The 19,871-nt window shown below is 33.7% G+C and overlaps 1 protein-coding gene across 3 annotated transcripts; it reads left to right on the top strand.

Moving 5' to 3' along the window:
* Positions 1-8: 8 nt before the first annotated feature.
* On the top strand, positions 9-17,376 carry d2hgdh (D-2-hydroxyglutarate dehydrogenase). 3 transcript variants are annotated; one of them, XM_073919622.1, is made up of 10 exons: positions 9-114; positions 896-1,162; positions 3,741-3,798; positions 3,875-4,014; positions 6,063-6,256; positions 8,454-8,622; positions 10,091-10,234; positions 13,090-13,232; positions 13,313-13,478; positions 16,377-17,376. In XM_073919622.1, the coding sequence occupies exons 4-10, from the start codon at positions 3,981-3,983 to the stop codon at positions 16,637-16,639; spliced, it is 1,113 nt and encodes a 370-aa protein (XP_073775723.1). In that variant the 5' UTR covers positions 9-114; positions 896-1,162; positions 3,741-3,798; positions 3,875-3,980; the 3' UTR covers positions 16,640-17,376.
* The last annotated feature ends 2,495 nt before the right edge of the window (positions 17,377-19,871 follow it).

Here is a 19,871-nt window from a genome sequence, read left to right as displayed (position 1 = left end):
AGGAAGTTAATCATAACATTTGAAATATCTAATGTGGAGGGTAGACTGTAAGAAGAACCAGTACTTTTATAATATAATGTGATATCAGCTGAAGCTCTCTTCACATCGGACACAGTAGGTCTCCTACCTGATATGCACGTTAACATTTTGAATTGTAGCGAATGTCAAATGCGAATGACTAAAGCTGGATGTTTCTAAACTGCTCACGTTAATCATATGATGCAAAATGTCGACATAAAATCATATAATGTCGGCAGTAAATTGTCGACAAATGTTACAAACATTTGTTGTTAGTAAGTCAAATCACTTCAGCAGTATAACTTGTCTGTCTCTATCTATCTATCTATCTATCTATCTATCTATCTATCTATCTATCTATCTATCTATCTATCTATCTATCTATCTATCTATCTATCTATCTATCTATCTATCTATCTGCCTGTATGTCTGTCTAATGTTTTGTTGACATTAACCTACATCACTAAATGCTGTAAAAAGATTCATTAGCACCCTGACTGAAAATTAAAGTTAATATCTGTCTGTCTGTCTATCGTTGTGATATATTTAAAGGTCTGTCATTTCTTACCATCCCTGACTAAATAATACTCAAGTTAATGTAAATCATAATATTATCTGTCTATTTCTGTTATATTATGCACAGTAATATAACAGAGGAATATTAAAGATTTATATGTTTTACCAGTCTAAATAAGTGTTATATATAAAATTATTATATTTATATATATTTTTTTCTGAGCAAAAATTAATGACTACAGTACAAGTAAGCACAGTATTTTCCATTAGGAAAGTAAGTACTTTACTCTCTCCAGCACAGATATGGGGCTGTTTCAGAAGTGCACACGACTCTCTCTGAGGTCCAGCTATATGTGGTCAGTCTGTCCTCAGTACAGCATTGCAGTCACTGCCCGAGAGACCCCAGACAGGGCTCTGATAGTGCACTGGACTCAGCATCGTGGTGTGCACAACAGCAGACAGCTGGGAGCCAATCCAGCCAACCCCAGTGCTGCTCCTCCACGCTTACCCTTCTCCAGGGTCACACAGGAGGATCTGTCCTTCTTCAGAGCGCTACTGCCTGGAAGAACCATCACTGATCCAGACCTGCTGAAGTCCAGTAATGTAGACTGGCTTAAGACTGTACAAGGTAAACTAGATTTCCATTCGCTAAAGAGGAATATTAAAGATTTATATGTTTTACCTGTCTAAATAAGTGTTATATATAAAATAATTATATTTATATATATTTTTTTTTCTGAGCAAAATTAATGACTACAGTACAAGTTTAACATAGTTAGTAGAAGACACTAAACATTCAGTGTAACAATAATTTATATAAAAAATGCAATACAGAACAGATTGAAACCATAATAAATAAAAAACTTTAAGGATCACAATAAAGCCCCAAAATGCTAATTTTTATTTAAAATCTTTATACTGTAATTTATTTATTTATTTATTTATTTTAATACTACTTATTTGCCACCAATAAGTATTACAAAAAGGTGTCTTTATATATTTTCACTTCAAGTAGAAGTGGACAAGAGGTCAGATTACAATAACATTGTTTTTTTTTTTTTTTTGTAAATATGTATACACTTTTTGCTGAAAAAAAATGTAATATTGATTTATCCACATTTTCACAAGTGATTTGAAACATTATACTTTGCAAAGTTAAAATATTTTGCGTTTAATGTGCTTTCTACATATATAATTTTATTTGAAATACTTAAATTATAATAAATCTGAAACAATGCTGGTTTCTGGGGATTGGCCTCCTTAGCTGAATGAACAGGTTTTGTTTATTGTTTAAAAAAAGGATTTAGATACCTGGGTATTATTCTTACTCCCAAACCAAACCAGCTTTTTGAGGCAAATTATTCAAATCTAATAAAACAAATAAAAATGATTTAAAAAATGGAAGCTTCATCATTTCTCATTACTGGCTAGAATTGAGGTAATAAGAATGAACATATCCAGACTTACCAAGTCTCTCCTAGTAAATGTGCCTGTCTCACAATTTAATTTGTTAGATAAAATATTAGGAAAATCCATAAGGCAGAAAAGGTAAGCTAGGATAAATTATAAATCATTGATTTTTATCAAAGGATAAAGAAGGTTTAGGCTTACCAAATCTAAAATATTACTACTGGGCAGCTCAATTAACTGCAATAGTAGCTTTGATTAGAAATAATAAAGAATCAGGATGGGTTGAAATAGAACAAAGCACAATAAAAGAGAAATCATTGTCTGTTCTACCTTTTATAAATGTAAAACAGGCCCCAAAAATAAAATTGATAACCAGTGGATAAAACATATTTTAAAAATTTGGAATAAAATTAAAGAAATGTTCGGAGGTCCAGAATCTTTATCCAGGGCTATGCTTACAGTAGGAAACATTGAGTTTCTCCCATCTGTATGGGATGGTGGATTTCAAATATGGTCAGATAAAGGTCTTATAACAATAAATCAGTTATTTATCGGAAAAGGAATTAAATCATTCTCACAAATCCAAGAACAATTAATTTTTTCATCTATAGATATGCACAGGTTCTTCATTACAAACCATAAAGAAAAAGCTCTAGTCATGCAAGAGCCATATTAAAAAGAAGAATACTTGAGAAGAATATTGCAGAAAAAAATATTCCAACTAAAACACCTGTCATTTATACAAAAGTTTAGTAACTATAGAAAATACAGATCATGTTAAAGGAAAACAGGAACTAGAACTAAATACCCTAATTGAGGATGAGGTCTTGATTGAGTTGAAAATAACAGTCAATTATGGAAAGAATTTGATTGGGAAGTAAAAATGAGTTACTTTTTTACTCCTTTTGTGATTTCTACATATGTAAAGGGACCATCTGTTTCTTTGTGTTGGAGAAAATGTGGTAAAATTAAAGATCATACTCACATTTTATGGGACTGTCCTAAGATTCAAGAATTTTGGAAAAATGGTAAAAAAAGTAATAGATAAGATACTAGATATAGAAATACCCCTCGATCCAGTTGTGTGCTTACTGGGAGCACTGAAAGAAAATGTTTAATGAACAAACAAGATTTGTCCTAAGAATAATATTATTGGTTGCAAAGAAATAATCACAGTACTTTAAATGGAAGAAGGTTCTTCAAAGGTGGCTCAGTGGATTCAGAGACTTAAACAGGTCTATATAATGGAAAAAATGACTGCCTGTCTAAAAATGAAGACTAATATTTTTCTGAAGAGGTGGAAAAGTATTATGACATATTTAGATATGTATATTTAGAGGTTACTTTACCTATCACCACTGTCATGTGAGGTAACTACAATGTAACACAATGTAACTTGATGTACAAATGTATCCCCTAAAAAGTAATTATGATGGCTGTACCTTTTATTTATTTATTTATTTATTTTTTTTTTCTTTGAATAGATTTTTAAAATAATTTTATTATATTTTTTTATGTATTCCCTCATCTGTAAGGGGTTCAATTGTTGAGGAAGGGGTTGTTCTGCAAAACATATATTGAAAAATCTTAAATTAAAAAAAAAATTAAAACAAATGAAATACCAAAATGTAAATAAAAATATACTTCTCTCTACTGTATATATAAGATAAAGTAAATAGTTTAAATCTATTTAATTCTAATTAGGAAAAAAAGCATTATGTTTGAGTGTTATATTAAACATAAATGATTAAAAAGTCATGACATTTTAATGAATGGTGATGTTTTTTTTCTGTCAGGTAGTAGTGATGTTCTCCTGAGACCCAAAACAACAGAAGAGGTCTCTCAGATTCTCAGGTCAGTTTTCCAGAATGATGCTGCATTACAGCTGTATTTGGGTTGTTTTGTCAGCTCTTCTGTTGTGTCTCCTCAGGTACTGTAATGAGCGAAATCTGGCAGTGTGTCCGCAGGGAGGAAACACAGGTCTGGTGGGAGGAAGTGTGCCTGTGTTTGATGAGATCATCCTTTCCACTTCTCTAATGAACCAAGTCTTCGCCTTCGACAATATCTCAGGTGTGCATATACACCTACAGCCTAGTTTTGCTAGATCACCTCATTATCTGTCATGACTTTGCGTAAAGCAGGTGAGATTAGTCATTGTGAAAAAAAATTTAAGTTGCCTTGACATGGAAGTTAAGATGTTCATTTATCCACTGCTGGGATGTAAATCCACTAGAAATATCATGAAAAGAAATGAGAAAAAATGTCAGGCGGTGCTTGATTTTGTTCTTTGAGAACCGATTGGATTGTTGAAAGATGGGCGCTGCTAACAAAATAAAGGAAGATTGATGAGTGGACACAAGACACTCCCTCATTGCCCCAATCTAAAGGCATTTCATGTGACCAGAAGTGAAGAAAAGTTGTTTTAAGGGGGAGGGAAGGTTAGGATATTTGATGATATTTAAAGATTCTGATGGCAAATTAATTTTTAGGAAATAGTGAAGTGTACACATTCTTTATGTATAACAAGCACTACTGTATGCCTATAAAAATAAGTAGTCAGTTTTGATTTTATGGCCACTTTAAATAAAAATAAGCACATTTTTAAGGTAAAAAAATGAATAGTTTTCACCATACTTCAATTCATTAGCTGATTTTATTTTCTGTGTTTATATTTTCTAAGTTTTTAAAAATGTTATACTCAAATATTCGAAGGAGGTATTATAATACCATAAATTTGGGATAATTTGCATACATTTAAAGCACAAAAATCTTAACACCATTCATTCATTTATTCATTTATTTTCCTTCTGCTTAGTTTCTATTTCAGGAGTCACCACAAAGGAATGAACCGCCAACTATTCCGTCATATGTTTTATGTAGCGGATGCCCTTCCAGCCACAACCCAGTACTGGGAAACACCCAAAAAATCACACATTCATTTCACACATACTACGGCCAATTTAATTAATCCAATTCACTTATAGCACATGTCTTTGGACGTTGGGGGAAACCGGAGCACCCAGAGGAAACCCATGTGAACATAGGGAGAACATGCAAACTCCACACAGAAATGCCAACTGGCTCAGCCAGAACTCGAACCAGTGACCGTCTTGCTGTGAGGCATCAGTGCTAACCACTGAGCTACTGTGCAGCCCTATCTTAACATTAGAAAAAGCAAATAATAATAATAATGATAATAATAATTTTTGACTTGTTAGAGGGGATGAAATTTTTACCAAGGGGATTTTGAGAATTTTTATCAATCTGTAATTTAGAAAATAATGAAAGCAAGATTTTTTTTCCAGAATACAGATATGAAGAAAACTTTAAAGTTGACTGCAAAAGCACTGACACATATTTAAAAAGTGCATGTAAATAAATACTTAAAAGTGTGTACTGAGTGATTTCTGTACATTTTACTAAAAAAGACTTTACGAAAACATTTAAAGGAATAGTTACTTAAAAAAGACAATACAAATACATTGTTTGTTATTATGTTGCAAACCTTTAATGGGATAGTTACTTTTCAAAATGAAAAATAAATAAATAAACGACTATACAAAAATTTTGTTTGTTGTTATGTTAGCAAATATTTAAAAGAATAGTTACTTGAAAACTAAATAAATAAAGTGAACATAGGGAGAACATGCAAACTCCACACAGAAATGCCAACTGGCTCAGCCAGAACTCGAACCAGTGACCGTCTTGCTGTGAGGCATCAGTGCTAACCACTGAGCTACTGTGCAGCCCTATCTTAACATTAGAAAAAGCAAATAATAATAATAATGATAATAATAATTTTTGACTTGTTAGAGGGGATGAAATTTTTACCAAGGGGATTTTGGGAATTTTTATCGGTCTGTAATTTAGAAAATAATGAAAGCAAGATTTTTTTTCCAGAATACAGATATGAAGAAAACTTTAAAGTTGACTGCAAAAGCACTGACACATATTTAAAAAGTGCATGTAAATAAATACTTAAAAGTGTGTACTGAGTGATTTCTGTACATTTTACTAAAAAAGACTTTACGAAAAGCTCCAAAATCTATCAGGAAAGTGTTATTGTCTGTAATGTGTCACCTTAATACATTTCTTATTAAGGTTGGTTTGACTTTCAGGTATCCTCACTTGTCAGGCAGGCTGTGTGTTGGAAAACCTGTCTCACTATCTAGAGGAGAGAGACTTCATCATGCCGCTGGATCTCGGAGCAAAGGGAAGCTGTCATATTGGAGGGAATGTGTCTACTAATGCAGGTGGTCTCAGACTTCTGCGCTACGGCTCACTTAGAGGGACGGTTCTGGGCCTGGAAGTGGTGAGCACATTTACATCTAGGAGATTCACACGAAAAATTACTTCAGTTTTTTCTTCAGTTGAACACAGAAGATATTTGGAAGAGTGCTGATAGCCAGAAAAGTGATGTTAAGCATTGACTGTCATTGCTTTTTTCGACTATAGAAGTCAGTGGTAACATCAACTGTTTAGTTAGCAACATTCTTTAAAATATCTTAAACCGAAAAAAAATGTATACAGACTTGGACCAATTTGAGTAAATGGCGAGTAAATTGACACACATTTATCTATATGTTATTTATGAGCAGTTTTCTTGTCATATTCCATTACCCACAACAATATTTGGATACTCCATTTTTTTACATGAGAAAGATTGTAAAAAAAATAGCTTTTACTGAAAATGTCTAGATTATAAAATCTATGTAGCTTGAAGTATATGGAATTTAGAGATTTTAGTAATTTTTCATGACATTTTCAGTTATGCAGCTAGGATTCACATTGCTTAATCTTGTTTTTTTTTCTTCTTTTGTTGTCTTTTAATTAAAAACAATTTAGGGACAATAATAAGTCTTGTTTGTTGTTATGTTGGAAAAACTTTAAAGCACAGGTCTCAAGCTCAAGACCTGGAGGGCCACAGCTTTGCACAGTTTTGGTCCAACCCTAATCAAACAAAGCTGGTGCAACTAATCAAGGTGTTCAAGACTACTAGAGACTGGTGTGAGTTGGAGCTAAACTATGCAGAGCTTTCGCCCTCCAGGAATTGAGTTTGAGACCATTGCTTTAAAGGTATAGTTACATGAAAATTAAAAAAATTTAAGAAAATAGTCTTGTTTGTTGTTATTTAGGTAATCTTTAAAGGGATTGTTGCTTAAAAAAAGACAATACAAACATTTTGGTATTATTTTAGCTAATTTTTAAAAGGATAATTACTTGAAAAAATAAAAAATAAAATACAAAAATCTTGTTTGTTATGATTTGAGCAATTTTTAAAGGCATAATTACTTGAAAAAGGAAAAAATAAATAAAATACAATACATAAATTGTCTTATTTTAGCTAATCTTTAAATGGATAGTTATGTAAAAAAGAATAGAAATAAAGAAGACAATACAAAAATCTTGTTTGTTATTATTTTAGCAAATCTTTAAAGGTGTAGTTACTTGAAAAAAAGGCAATACAAATATATTGTTTGTTATTATGTAGCAAACATTTAAAGGGATAGTTACTTAAAAAAGACAATACAAATACATTGTTTGTTATTATGTTGCAAACCTTTAATGGGATAGTTACATTTCAAAATGAAAAATAAATAAATAAACGACTATACAAAAATCTTGTTTGTTGTTATGTTAGCAAATATTTAAAAGAATAGTTACTTAAAAACTAAATAAATAAATAAAGACAATACAAAAATCTTGTTTGCTATTTTTTTAGCTAATATTTAAAGGGATAATTACTTAAAAAAAGAAAAAGACAATACAAAAACATTGTTTGCTTTTTAGGCAATCTTTAAATGAATAGTTACTTTAAAAAAATAAATAAAATCTATACAAAAATCTTGTTTGCTTTTTTTTTAGCAAATCTTTAAAGGGATTTTCACTTGAAAATGAAAAAAATAAATAAAAGACAACACAAAATCTTGTTAGTTATGTTAGCAAATCTTTAAAGGAATACTTAAAAAGAAATAGAATGTGAAAAAGTCTAGTTTGTTGAAAAAGAAGACAATACAAAAATTATGTTTGCTGTTATTTAAGCAAATCTTCAAAAGGATAGTTTACACAAAAAATTTATTCATTTTTAATTTATTAACCTTGGTGTTCTTCCATAATTCGTATGCCATTTCACTTCACTAGGACTACCAAAAAGCGATTTTTATAGGTATACGAAAAGCTAACTCATGCTGTATATTCTGGGTTGGGATCTTATTTTGTCTTATTTCAAATAATTTAAAGTCATCTTTAAAAGTTGGCACTGGCCACTATTATTATGATGATGCTAAAAAAATACATGATTCGTCTAGATGCTGCATCTACATTCATGCTTCATTCGTAGGCTGTAATCTTTAAGCATCAGAAATCACCTTCTTGTTATAATTATACATATTTTTCTCTGGGTACAGGCAGAACTGAGCTGAAATGATAATAAAGCATCTCCGATGAAAGGGATCCAAGTGTCCCTAAATGGCTCTGAGTTATATTTCTTATCTTTCTTGTTTGTGCAGGTTTTGGCAGATGGACGTGTTTTGAACTGTCTGGCCACACTTCGCAAGGACAACACGGGTTATGACCTCAAGCAGCTTTTCATTGGCTCAGAAGGGACATTAGGAGTCATTACTGCTGTTTCCATCCTGTGCCCCCGCAAGCCTAAAGCTGTCAATGTAGCCTTTTTAGGTAAAACACACATCAGAAATAAAGCACAATTCAAACTTGCTAAGATGTTAAGACAGTGTATCCGTGGATCCTTAAAATTTCTTAAATGCCATAGTAATAAGATAATTAGCATTAATTAGTCTTCAAATTATGAAGTCTGCATACCAATGATAATAAAATTGCAATCTAACCGACCCCATAAAGAAGATTTTGTCTGATTTGAAATCTATCGCTATTCGTCACCCAAAACGAAATAGGCCAAACCCAATAAAAGAAATGCTTGGATGGTAATTCATTAGTTGTCCTTTTTTTTGCAAATTCGCTACTTTAAAATTATACTCTACATTTGGTCATGAATTTCATTCTGTGTGGTATTAAAACGGTCTTAAAAAGTCTTAAATATAGCTCTTAAAAACCAGCATATTCATAGTAAGGCAGGGGTGTCAAACTCAGTTCTTGGGGTGCCGCAGGTTTAGTTCCAACCCTGCCCTGATACATTTACCTGTAGGTTTCAAACAAGCCTGAAGGACTCAATTAGTTTGATCAGGTGTGTTTAATTAGGGTTGGAATAAAACTGTGCAGAGCTGCGGCCCTCCAGGAACTCAGTTTGACACCTGTGCTGTAAGGAAAATTCACATCAGGTATAGCTATTAATATGTAGTTATTACATAGTATAGATAGTATTAATAGTATAGCTATTAATGATAGCTATTAAGTTTTCATAAGCATTCGTATTCTGTGATGATTATTATAAAGTCTGCACTGATTCGTTTTTAAAATGTCAAACAATAAAATCATTGATAGTCTTCATTCAGAATCATTTAGGTTTAAAGACTTAAAAACAGGCCCATAGCCCGGGGGGGTTCGGGTGGTTCGAAAGACCATGTTAATGTAGAATGATGGTTTGTTCTGTAGATTATCAAAAAATATATAGCTTAAAGGGGCTAATAGTTTTGGCCTTAAAAAAGTATAAAAAAATTAAAAACAAATGAGACTTTCTTCAGAAGAAAAATATTATCAGACATACTGTGAAAATTTCCTTGCTCTGTTAAAAATAGTTTGGGAAATATTAAAAAAAGAAAAATAATTTAAAGGGAGGCTAATAATTCTGATTTCAACTGTATATGATGTTATACATTTGTATTTTAAAAATAAGTTTTAAAAAATAAGTTTTCATATCTGTTTATTATAAATCTTTAGGAAATATATTTGGTACATCAAAAACTATGGTTTTGATAACTTTCCGATAAGCGTATCCAGCTAAAAATAGTGCTTAAAATGTCACTAAATGGAGTATTTAAAGCATATGATTAAATAGAAAACGAAGCGAATAACTGCAAAACAGTCTAATTTTTGAGAAAAAAAAAAAACACACCCATTTGGCTGCCCCTTTCACCCACCAGGCTGATAAACAAAGTTGTTATGTTGTTGTAATTGTCTTTAATGTGTGGCTACATTAGCTCACCGCAGTTCCTCGTGTGTCCTGCAGGGTGCTCCAGCTTCCAGCAACTACTGGAAACATTTCAGTGTTGTAGAGGGATGCTGGGAGAGATCCTGTCTGCTTTTGAGTTTTTAGATGCTTCCTGTATGAACCTTCTGGAGAAGCATCTGAAACTCACCAACCCCATCACAGGTAAATATAATACTACTACTGATATGTAGATGTTTGGGATGAAGTTGTGAATTATGGAAATAGCATATCTTTTTATTTTTTTTTACCATTTTGTGATGTTGTTAAGCCAAGACGTCCCATTCTGGTGTCCACATCAAGTTAAATTAGCAAAGGTGGGTTTTATAGACAAAATGAAAACAAAGCAAGTAAACTGTCTACTTTATTGTTAAAAAATAAAATATCACAATGTGGGAAAAATTTGACATAATTGATTTTTAGTTCTTTATAAATAATTTTGCTGACGAATGACTGGTAAACGAGTGCTTTAGAGAATAAAGAAAAAAGAAAAAAAATGATTTAAATGTGCTTGACGATATATTTTGGTACTATTTTACAGTGTTTCTTTTTCTTATCTAATTAAACTAAATTTGCATTTGACAGTGATAAATTATCAAAACAGCCCAATGGTCAAGTTATGATCATTTTAGTTGTTTATTTTTATTATTTCTTTTAAATAAGAGAGGTTAGTACCACTATTATATAAAAGAAATACAGGATGAGGATTGAAACAATCAGCTTGTTCAAATTTTCATACAGACCTACAAGAAAAGTTACTAAAACTATTTCTAAATTATATAGAGCAGTACGTAATTCTAGAGGACTCTCAACAGACTATATAAGATTTAAATGGGAAAATTAAGTAGGCATTATTTTGAATCAAGACCAATGGGTTAAAATATGTGCTGTCCCACACACCTCCACAAGCTCAAGAATGTGGCATGAGTTTTGCTGGAAAAACTTAATTAGATTTTTGGTGAGATAAAAAATCTAATCATTTCAATCGGGGACTACTCATCCCTGTTGGAGGAAAAAAAGAGGGACTACACATCCTTGTTGTGGGTAAAAAAGAGGCACATCATGCACATATATTTTGGCAAGAATGAATAATATTAAGGAAATTGTGCACTACGTCATCAATGATATTTTTGATCTCCTTATTCCTAGATCATCTGAAGTACTTTATCTAGGAGATAATCCTATTAATCTTAAAAAGGAAGATAGATATCTATTTAAGATATTTTTGGCGACAAGAAAAAAAAGCTATAAGCCAGAAATGGTATAAAAAAGAGCCACCAACTAAAGATGAATGGTTTAAAATTATAGAAGAAGTTGAGGAAATGAAAAAAATGACACATGTACTTCAATTACAATTAGATGCCTTTGAAAAGAATTGGAGTAATGGCTGGCTTTCTCCTTAACGACGACATAATTATTTATAATTGAACATTTACATAATTCTAGAGGTTTTGCATAATTGTGAAAATATGTTTATCAGTCTTTTATTATATTTTATTTTATACTTATTCATTTATTCATTTATTTAGATGAGGTTACTTTAATGTTTTTATACATGTTTATTATAGAGATATACATGTGTGGAATGGATGTATTTGCCTATATATGTATGTATACATATGTATATTTATGTGTATATGTATTTATTTTTTTTTGTTTGTTTGTTTTGTTCCCACTGGTTATATGTTAATAAAAAAATCAATAAAAACGTTGGCGGAATAGCCTAGTGGTTAGCTCGTCGATATATGGTGCAGTAGCATGTCAGGGTTTTCTGTGTTTGAATCCCGGCTCGGGGACATTTCCCTACACCCCTCTCTTTCTCCAACTTCACTTCCTGTCTAAATACTGTCCTATCTAATAAAGGCAAAAAAGGGCAAAAATAAAAATCTAAAAAAAAAATCTATAAAAACTAAGTAATAAAAAAAGAGAGGATAGTATCAGGATTCTCACAGGCTGTGCACAAATTTACAGTATAGCTCCATGTAGCTTACATATATTGTGGGGAAAATAAATATTGAAAACATCACCATTTCTCTTTAACATATTTCTAAAGGTGCCATTGTCTTTAAATTTTCTTCTGATGTTGGTAACAACCAAAAAAATCTATATAAGCAAAGAAAACAAATTTAATTAGTTTACAAATTAAGTTATGTGTAATAAAATGAAATGACGCAGGGAAAAAGCTTTGATCACATGAAAAAGGGAGGTGTAGAAAGGCAGTGAATGCCCAGACAGCAGCTAAAATATTTCAGTAGTTATTCAGTAGTTCAGCCCTTCATCATTGTAAATTTATATCAGCTGCTTCAGTCCAACATCTACATTAGCAGAATGATGAAACCAGAGTGGACATTTCAGCAAGACAATGATCCAAAACACAGCCGAGAAAACTCTCAAATGCTTTCAGAGAAAGAAAATCAAGTTGTGGAATGGCCCAGCCAATCACCTGATATAAATCCAACAGAGAATACAAATTAAAGATCAGATTTGATAGAAGAGACCCACTAAACAATCAAGATTTCGACACTGTTGAAGTCTCTGTTGAAACTCACACCTGAGCAATCCATGTGACCTCATTCTTCATATGAGAAGCATCTTTAAGCTGCCATCACCAAAAAAGCCTTTTTATATAAAGTATTAAAAACGCTTCAGTAGTTCAGTACTTTCTCCTTGTCATTTCAATGTTATTACACAACTCGTTTAGTACACATAACTAAATATTGTAGCTCCATTGCACGCTGGGGTGTCCCGTGTTCAAGTTTCAGCTTACAATCCTTTCTCAATCCTGCACTCTGTCTCTCAAGCTTCACTTCTTGCCTTAATATTGAGCTATGCCAATAAAGAAAAATGCTAAATATATATATAAATATATTAGTGCAGTTTAAGTGTGGTGCTTGCTACACCAAGTCCTTATGTTTAAAACAGGGAGATTATCAAGTGTGTACTTTGACTTGAACAAAAGCATTTGCCAAATGTATAAATATTTCTCATTTGTGTTCAAAGCACAATTATTTGTGTTGCAGAATGTCCCTTTTACATTGTCATTGAGACTGCTGGATCCAACGCCACCCATGATGAAGAAAAGCTACATCAATTCCTTGAAGAAGTCATGACATCATCTCTGGTCACTGACGGGACAGTTGCGACAGAGGCAACAAAAATCAAGGCACTCTGCTCCCTTTTGTTGATGATCTAAATTCAAGCCATTTTTCCTGTGTGGTACTGAAGTTCTCATCTCACACACAGGCATTGTGGTCTTTGAGGGAGAGAGTCACAGAAGCTCTGACGCATGAAGGATACACTTACAAATATGACATCTCCCTTCCTGTGGAGAAGATCTATGATTTAGTCCAAGATATGAGGAGGCACCTTGGAGGCATGGCCAAGAATGTCGTCGGCTATGGACACGTTGGTATGCTTGGCTTTTTCTCATCTAATAATTGCTGGGCTATTTTGAGTTGATGATGAATGTGTTTGCCATCGGACCCAAATAAATGAGACTTTCTTTCATCACTGAAGTGAACTTTGGAGCAGATCCTTGTTCACGCAACATGCAAAAGTTAGTCTAGTCTTTTAATGAGAGGTTTGGCCACTGCAGGGCTTTCATTCCCAATTTTCTGAAACATTTAGTCAGTGTATTCAGAGATATTTCATTACAGTAGCAGGGTTTATATCATCCAGGATTAATGCAGATTTTGAAGTATTGCTTAAAAAAGAGAGATAGACAAATTTTGAATAAAAGTCCCTCCATTCAGAAAAAAAAAAACAGTGACAAAAGTTTTTAAAAAAAAGTGGCGTAGGGAACATTACACTCGCGTGACCAATCAGCTGTCAGCATTATTTATTTATTTATTTATTTCATTTCATTTTATTTTGATAGAGTAGATGCAGCAAGTGTTTTTCCCACACCAATAAACTTTCAGTGAACACTGAATGTGACTTTTTTTCAATTTTATACTGTTCCTTTTACAGCAACAATCTTGTAATGTAATCAGTTGAATAAACTCAAGCATTTATCTAGTTGTTCAAGTGCGAAACGAGATGAAAAGTCGTTTACATACATGCGCAATTAGGATCAACAGGCTTGCGCAGAAACTCCAATGAAAATACTGGAGTAAAATAATTGTTCATATTTTAAAGACATGACGCAGAAAATTTAAATTTAATGCAGTGCGTCTTGTACAATCTGAGACCTATTTTATATTGTATCTCAATCAGGTAGTGAAGATAATAATAATAATAAAAAAAGAAAACAGATCTTAAACAAGGCAACAAGACCGTTTGTAACAGCATACAGTTTACCAGAAGCGCTTCCAACCCTGCCCCAATACACTTACCTGTAGGTTTCAAACAAGCCTGAAGGACTCAATTAGTTTGATCAGGTGTGTTTAAAGAGGTTAACACCTAATTAGGTTAATTAGGGTTGGAACTAAACTGTGCAGAGCTTCGGCTTCCAGGAACTCAGTTTGACACCTGCTCTGTAAGGGCAATTCACACTAGGTATGAAAACTGTAATGATAGCTATTACGTTTTCATGAGCATTCTTATTCTATTAAGATTATAATAAAGTCTGCACTGATTCGTTTTTAAAATGTCGAACAATAAAATCATTGATAGTCTTCATTTAGAATCGATTAGGTTTTAACTTGACTTCATGGCAGATTTATAAACATCCCTGTAGCCAGGGGGTTTGAGTGGTTCGAAAGACCTATCCCCCATTGATAAAGGTCCAGAATTTGCCATTGGTTCAGAATTTTTGCCGCTATTTTCTCATTTATGCTATTTTGACTGCTGTGCCATCATAAATTGTGAAAATAACCCATTGAAGGTTTTAAGACAACGTTATGGCGTTACAAGGTTACCAATAGTACAGTCAGTTGCTCTAACTATTTGATGGCGATGCATTTGCAGTAAAAACTCAAAACATAAATTCACATACAAAGTATGTTAACATTATATTAAAACATCTGTTTATATTGTCCAAACAAATGACCACAGAGTTAAGGGATCAGAAAAATATCAATATGTAAACATATTTTGTACTTTAAATGAGGAAAATAAGCATGCGTTATGAATGTGACTATATGCGAGTTTGCACTATACAACATGCTTTGTAAAAATTCTGTGAATTAAACTATACAACCCAAAGAAAATAATGCTAATCAAAAGGATAAGAGTTATTGAACAAACATGATGGATTTTCTTTTCTTTATATTTCTGCATTTATGAGGTAAATGCTTCGTTATGGATGTGACATCCTTTCTGTTATGGATGTGACGGATGTGAAATTGTCATTCATGTGACTTTGGTAAATCAAATATTATTGTTTAAAAACACTGACAGCGACATTTTTGAGTATTTATAAAGTAAATAAAAGTAAGAAAACTTCTAAAGTAAAAATACAAGCCTACACAAAAACTTTTGTGTATTTTGGTGAAAACTTAAATTTTTTCAGGGCAAGGTTGACATTTGCATGGAATTGCTCATATATATACACAATAACCAGCTTCTCTATGCCAACCTGTTGTTAGAAAGTCAATCAAAAATTTTAATTAAGTTTTTTTTACTCATTCCAATACCCTGAGACCTTTGTTCATCATAAGAACACAAATTAAGATAATTTAGATGAAATTCAAGAGCTCTCTGACCCTCCATATATGGCAACGGTCATGAGACGTTCAGAAAAGGAACCAAAAACATGAATCAGAACCAACTGCTGGACTCATGGTGGAGCAGTGGGTAGCACGATCGCCTCAAAGTAAGCAGGTTGCTGATTCGAGCCCCAGCTCGGTCAGTTTGCATTTCTGTATGGAGTTTGCATGTTTTCCCGGTGTTCGTGTGGGTTTCCTCTGAGTGCTCCAGTTTTCCCCACAGTTCAAAGACATGCACTATAGGTGAATTGAGTAAGCTAAACTGTCCGTAGTGTATGTGTGTGAATGCAAGGGATGTTTCCCATTGTTGGGTTGTGGCTGGAGTGGCATCGCCTGCGTAAAACATATGCTGGATAAGCTGGATAATATGACTGGATAAGTTAATTCCGCTGTGCCGACCCCTGATTAATAAAGGGACTAAGCCAAAAAGAAATTGAAATGAGAACCAACTGTAATCAAAGCTCCAAGGACAATTTGTGTACAGTAAAAGTAACTCTGTTTTGCCAAAGTCTTCTCTTCTACGTCAGGTAAGAGTGTGTGTTTTCTACAGTAGTTGACACTAGTCATCCAAAGTCAAATTGTAGGGAGCTGGAATTGATGTTGAATATTGTATTTCAGTCCATCCAGTTATCAAATGTGGCTTTCTTATTTTGTTTCAGGGGATGGAAATCTTCATTTAAACATCACTTCCCCCTCTAAAGACTTTGCTCTGCTGGCTGCCATTGAGCCATATGTGTATGAGTGGACGTCTCAGTGGAAAGGCAGCATCAGTGCAGAGCATGGGCTCGGTCTGAAGAAGAGAAACTACATCTACTACAGTAAACCCTCAGAGGCAGTCGCTCTCATGGGCAGCATTAAAGCCATGCTGGATCCTAAAGGCATCCTCAACCCTTACAAAACACTGCCAGACAACATAAACTAATGGTTTCATGGTGATCAGGATTTCTATGAAAATTAAGGATGTCAATTTACCACAGTATTATTGATGTAGTATGTTTAATGTTTTAAATGGGCTATAATAGATTCCAAGTACTTAATTTGTACACAATTGTGTTTTAAAGCGACACTATGTAACCGTTGGTTGGTTACTTTATAAATAGTTTGTTTATGATCATCTAATCATCATAAATGGGATTAATGATACAAAACTCGCTTCAAATCAATATTAGCTAATGTTAAAATGACACAAAGTTTATACATAACATACAAAATGGTTGCTATTTATATCTGTTGAAGTATAATGGTGAAACTAAAACTTTGCAATACTGTTTGTGGGCAACTAAACCGAAGTAGCTGAGACTGGGGCTGTATCCAAAATCACCCCTATACCTTAAGTAATGCACTAATTAAGGGAGCTGCCATTTATTTGTCTAAAACAATAGCGGACGTTCTGAAGTGCCCTCAATCAATTCCACAATGCACAGAATAAATGTACAATCAATATACACTGTGCTTCATTCACTGCCCTATAGCCTACCTTCTGTCTGAGTGACAGCTTTGAAGGGATGAAGGGTGCAGGGGTCAAAAAGGGTTATTTTTTGGAACACACTTCTGCATAACGAGAAGATCATCAAGGTGTGCCTTGTCTCACTTTTTATCTGCTGGTTGACTCTCACAAATACACTGAATGATTGTGCATGCACTTTAAATGTTTTTATTTATTAAATGTATTTTATAATTTAATTAACCCTGCTGAAAAATCCAGCTTAAACCAGCCTAGGCTGGTTGGCTGGTTTTAGCTGGTCGACCAGGCTGGTTTTAGAGGGGTTTTGGCCATTTTCAGGCTGGTTTCCAGCCATTTCCAGCCTGGTCTTAGCTGGTCAGGCTGGAAAATGACCAGCTAAATCCAGCTAAAACCAGCTTGACCAGCCTGGTATAAGCTGGACATAGCTGGTTTTGACTGGGCTCCCAGCCTGGCTAGGCTGGTCAAGCTGGTTTTAGCTGGTCATCTCCCAACCTGACCAGCTAAGACCAGGCTGGAAATGGCTGGAAACCAGCCTGGAAATGGCCAAAACCCCTCTAAAACCAGCCTGGTCGACCAGCTAAAACCAGCCAACCAGCCTAGGCTGGTTTAAGCTGGATTTTTTAGCAGGGAAAAGATAATGTAGGGCTGAAGTGTTTATTGCTCGCAAGCGGTCAGTTTTGAGCACTTTAGAACGACCAGAACGACACTTTAAAATGGCGGCCATGATAGTTTTTTCACACTTAAGTGCCCTTCTGAGGGCAATATTTCCCGTTTGAAACACGCTGATACACAACGATATAGAAGCCCGTTTCCGCCAATGAATTAAAATAAAATAATAAAGTCAGAATTCCGATTAAGAAACATCAGAATGGCCAGTTAATTAAGAATTCTGACTTTATAACTAAATTCTGACTAAATAACTCAGAATTGCGACTTTATATCTCAGAATTCTGACTTTATAATTTTGTCTTCGTTTGTTTATTTTATTCAGTGGCGGGAACGGGTTTCCTTATAATGGTTTGAGTTCAGGCGTCGAATTAATTTCCGGTTTTCCGCGTCTGAACCAATGACTGTAAAAAATAACACGATGGCATCCGCAACGGAATTTTATCGCAAGTTTTTGAAAATATGTTTGTTAAATTAACGTTTAAATACATGACATACATCAGAATATTTGTTTAAGTACTCGCTGTTAACCGTCTCAGAGTCTGAATGAGAAGTTGAAATTGTAATCTGAGAGATTTATCAACCAGCAAACAACCATCCCTTCACGTTTTCACCCACACTTTTAAGTGAACACGTTTTATTAACAGGCATAATGTAATGACTGAGACTAGGGAATGAGTGCTGGAGGCAATTTAGGATACTGCATGGGATAGTTTGGCTGCTGTAAAAAATCGTTTTATGAATCTAGCATAACGTTAACCAGTACAATAAAATTGTGATGTACGCAAACTGAGTGATTTATTTCAGGTGCGACGCTTACCCCGTTTTTGCCCACAAGTCTTATTAGGTTTGAGGTCAAGTTGTTGCTTCAAGTGACTTCATGATTAGTCCAAAACACAGTCTGAGAGAGAGTTTTTATAACATTCTCTCATGATTTCAATTTATAGTGTTAAGTTACATATAGTGTATCTTTCATGGTAACCCTGCTGAAAACAAAACAGCATAGACCTGACCAGCTAGACCAGCATATGAGCATCACAACATATGCAGTTTTTTCATCAGGGAAATTGTGTAATTTCTGTACCAAATTGAACTGTAAGCTTTTTATTTGCTTATACATATAAAATAATTGACTGTGGGATAAATTGAAATGCTACAAATATTTTTTTTAGACAAGAATAAAACCAGCATTCTTTAAATAAAAGCCCAGCATGAGATTTTATTAATTTTCATATCATGTAAATACACCGAATTGTGTCTAATAAATCATCAACAACAAAAAAGTTGCTAAATCCATTTAGACAATAAAAGTATATTTTGGTTAACAATGGCTGATGCCTTTTTACTGGCATAATTATACCCCCCTTCCCCTATGACAGTGGTTCTCAAACTGTGGTACGTGTACCACTAGTGGTACGCAGGCTTCCTTCTAGTGGTACGCGGAGGAATAAAATATGTCATGTATATGCTACATATTTCAAAATTTAGCAAAAATTATGTATATAATCTGCCATATATGACATATAGCCTGTATTTCTGAGGTAATCTGCCACGTTTTTTTAACTGTGCAGAGTTGTAGCTGCTTTACTGGGCCTATACGCTACTTTATTTCAATACTGCTCATTTTGGTGGTACTTGGGGAGACAATTTTTTTCTGGGGTGGTACTTAATGAAAAAAATTCGAGAACCACTGCCCTATGACATACAAATAAATGATCTGTCCATCGTGCAAAATGGAAAACAAATTGAATTCTTTTCCAATACAGAGCATCTGCAAAACTGGAAGAAAGCAATGGAACTACCAAGCTGATTTTTTAAAAGACAATTACAAAATGGGTCTACAATTGATCTTGCGTCTGTAGCAGAGTTGGCATTTACGTTCTCATTAGCTTGAGCTGGTGAACTTCCAGCTATAAAAGCACTGGGTATCGGAGAGAGGCTGCAGACCTCTTGTAAACATCAGCACAGATAAGAAGGTCATTTTCCAGCAGAGTCAGACAATGTGGAACCTTAACTAAGGCTT

Source organism: Danio rerio, chromosome 2, assembly GCF_049306965.1.
Source record: "Danio rerio strain Tuebingen ecotype United States chromosome 2, GRCz12tu, whole genome shotgun sequence".
NCBI classification, from domain to species: Eukaryota; Metazoa; Chordata; class Actinopteri; order Cypriniformes; family Danionidae; genus Danio; species Danio rerio.
This window is presented reverse-complemented; position numbering and strand designations above follow the sequence as displayed.

Coding starts and splice junctions, on each gene's coding strand:
- d2hgdh (XM_005168417.6), top strand. CDS start 838: ATGGGGCTGTTTCAGAAGTGCACACGACTCTCTCTGAGGTCCAGCTAT. Junction 10,235..13,089: donor ACTCACCAACCCCATCACAG/GTAAATATAATA, acceptor TTTGTGTTGCAG/AATGTCCCTTTTACATTGTC. Junction 13,479..16,376: donor CGTCGGCTATGGACACGTTG/GTATGCTTGGCT, acceptor ATTTTGTTTCAG/GGGATGGAAATCTTCATTTA.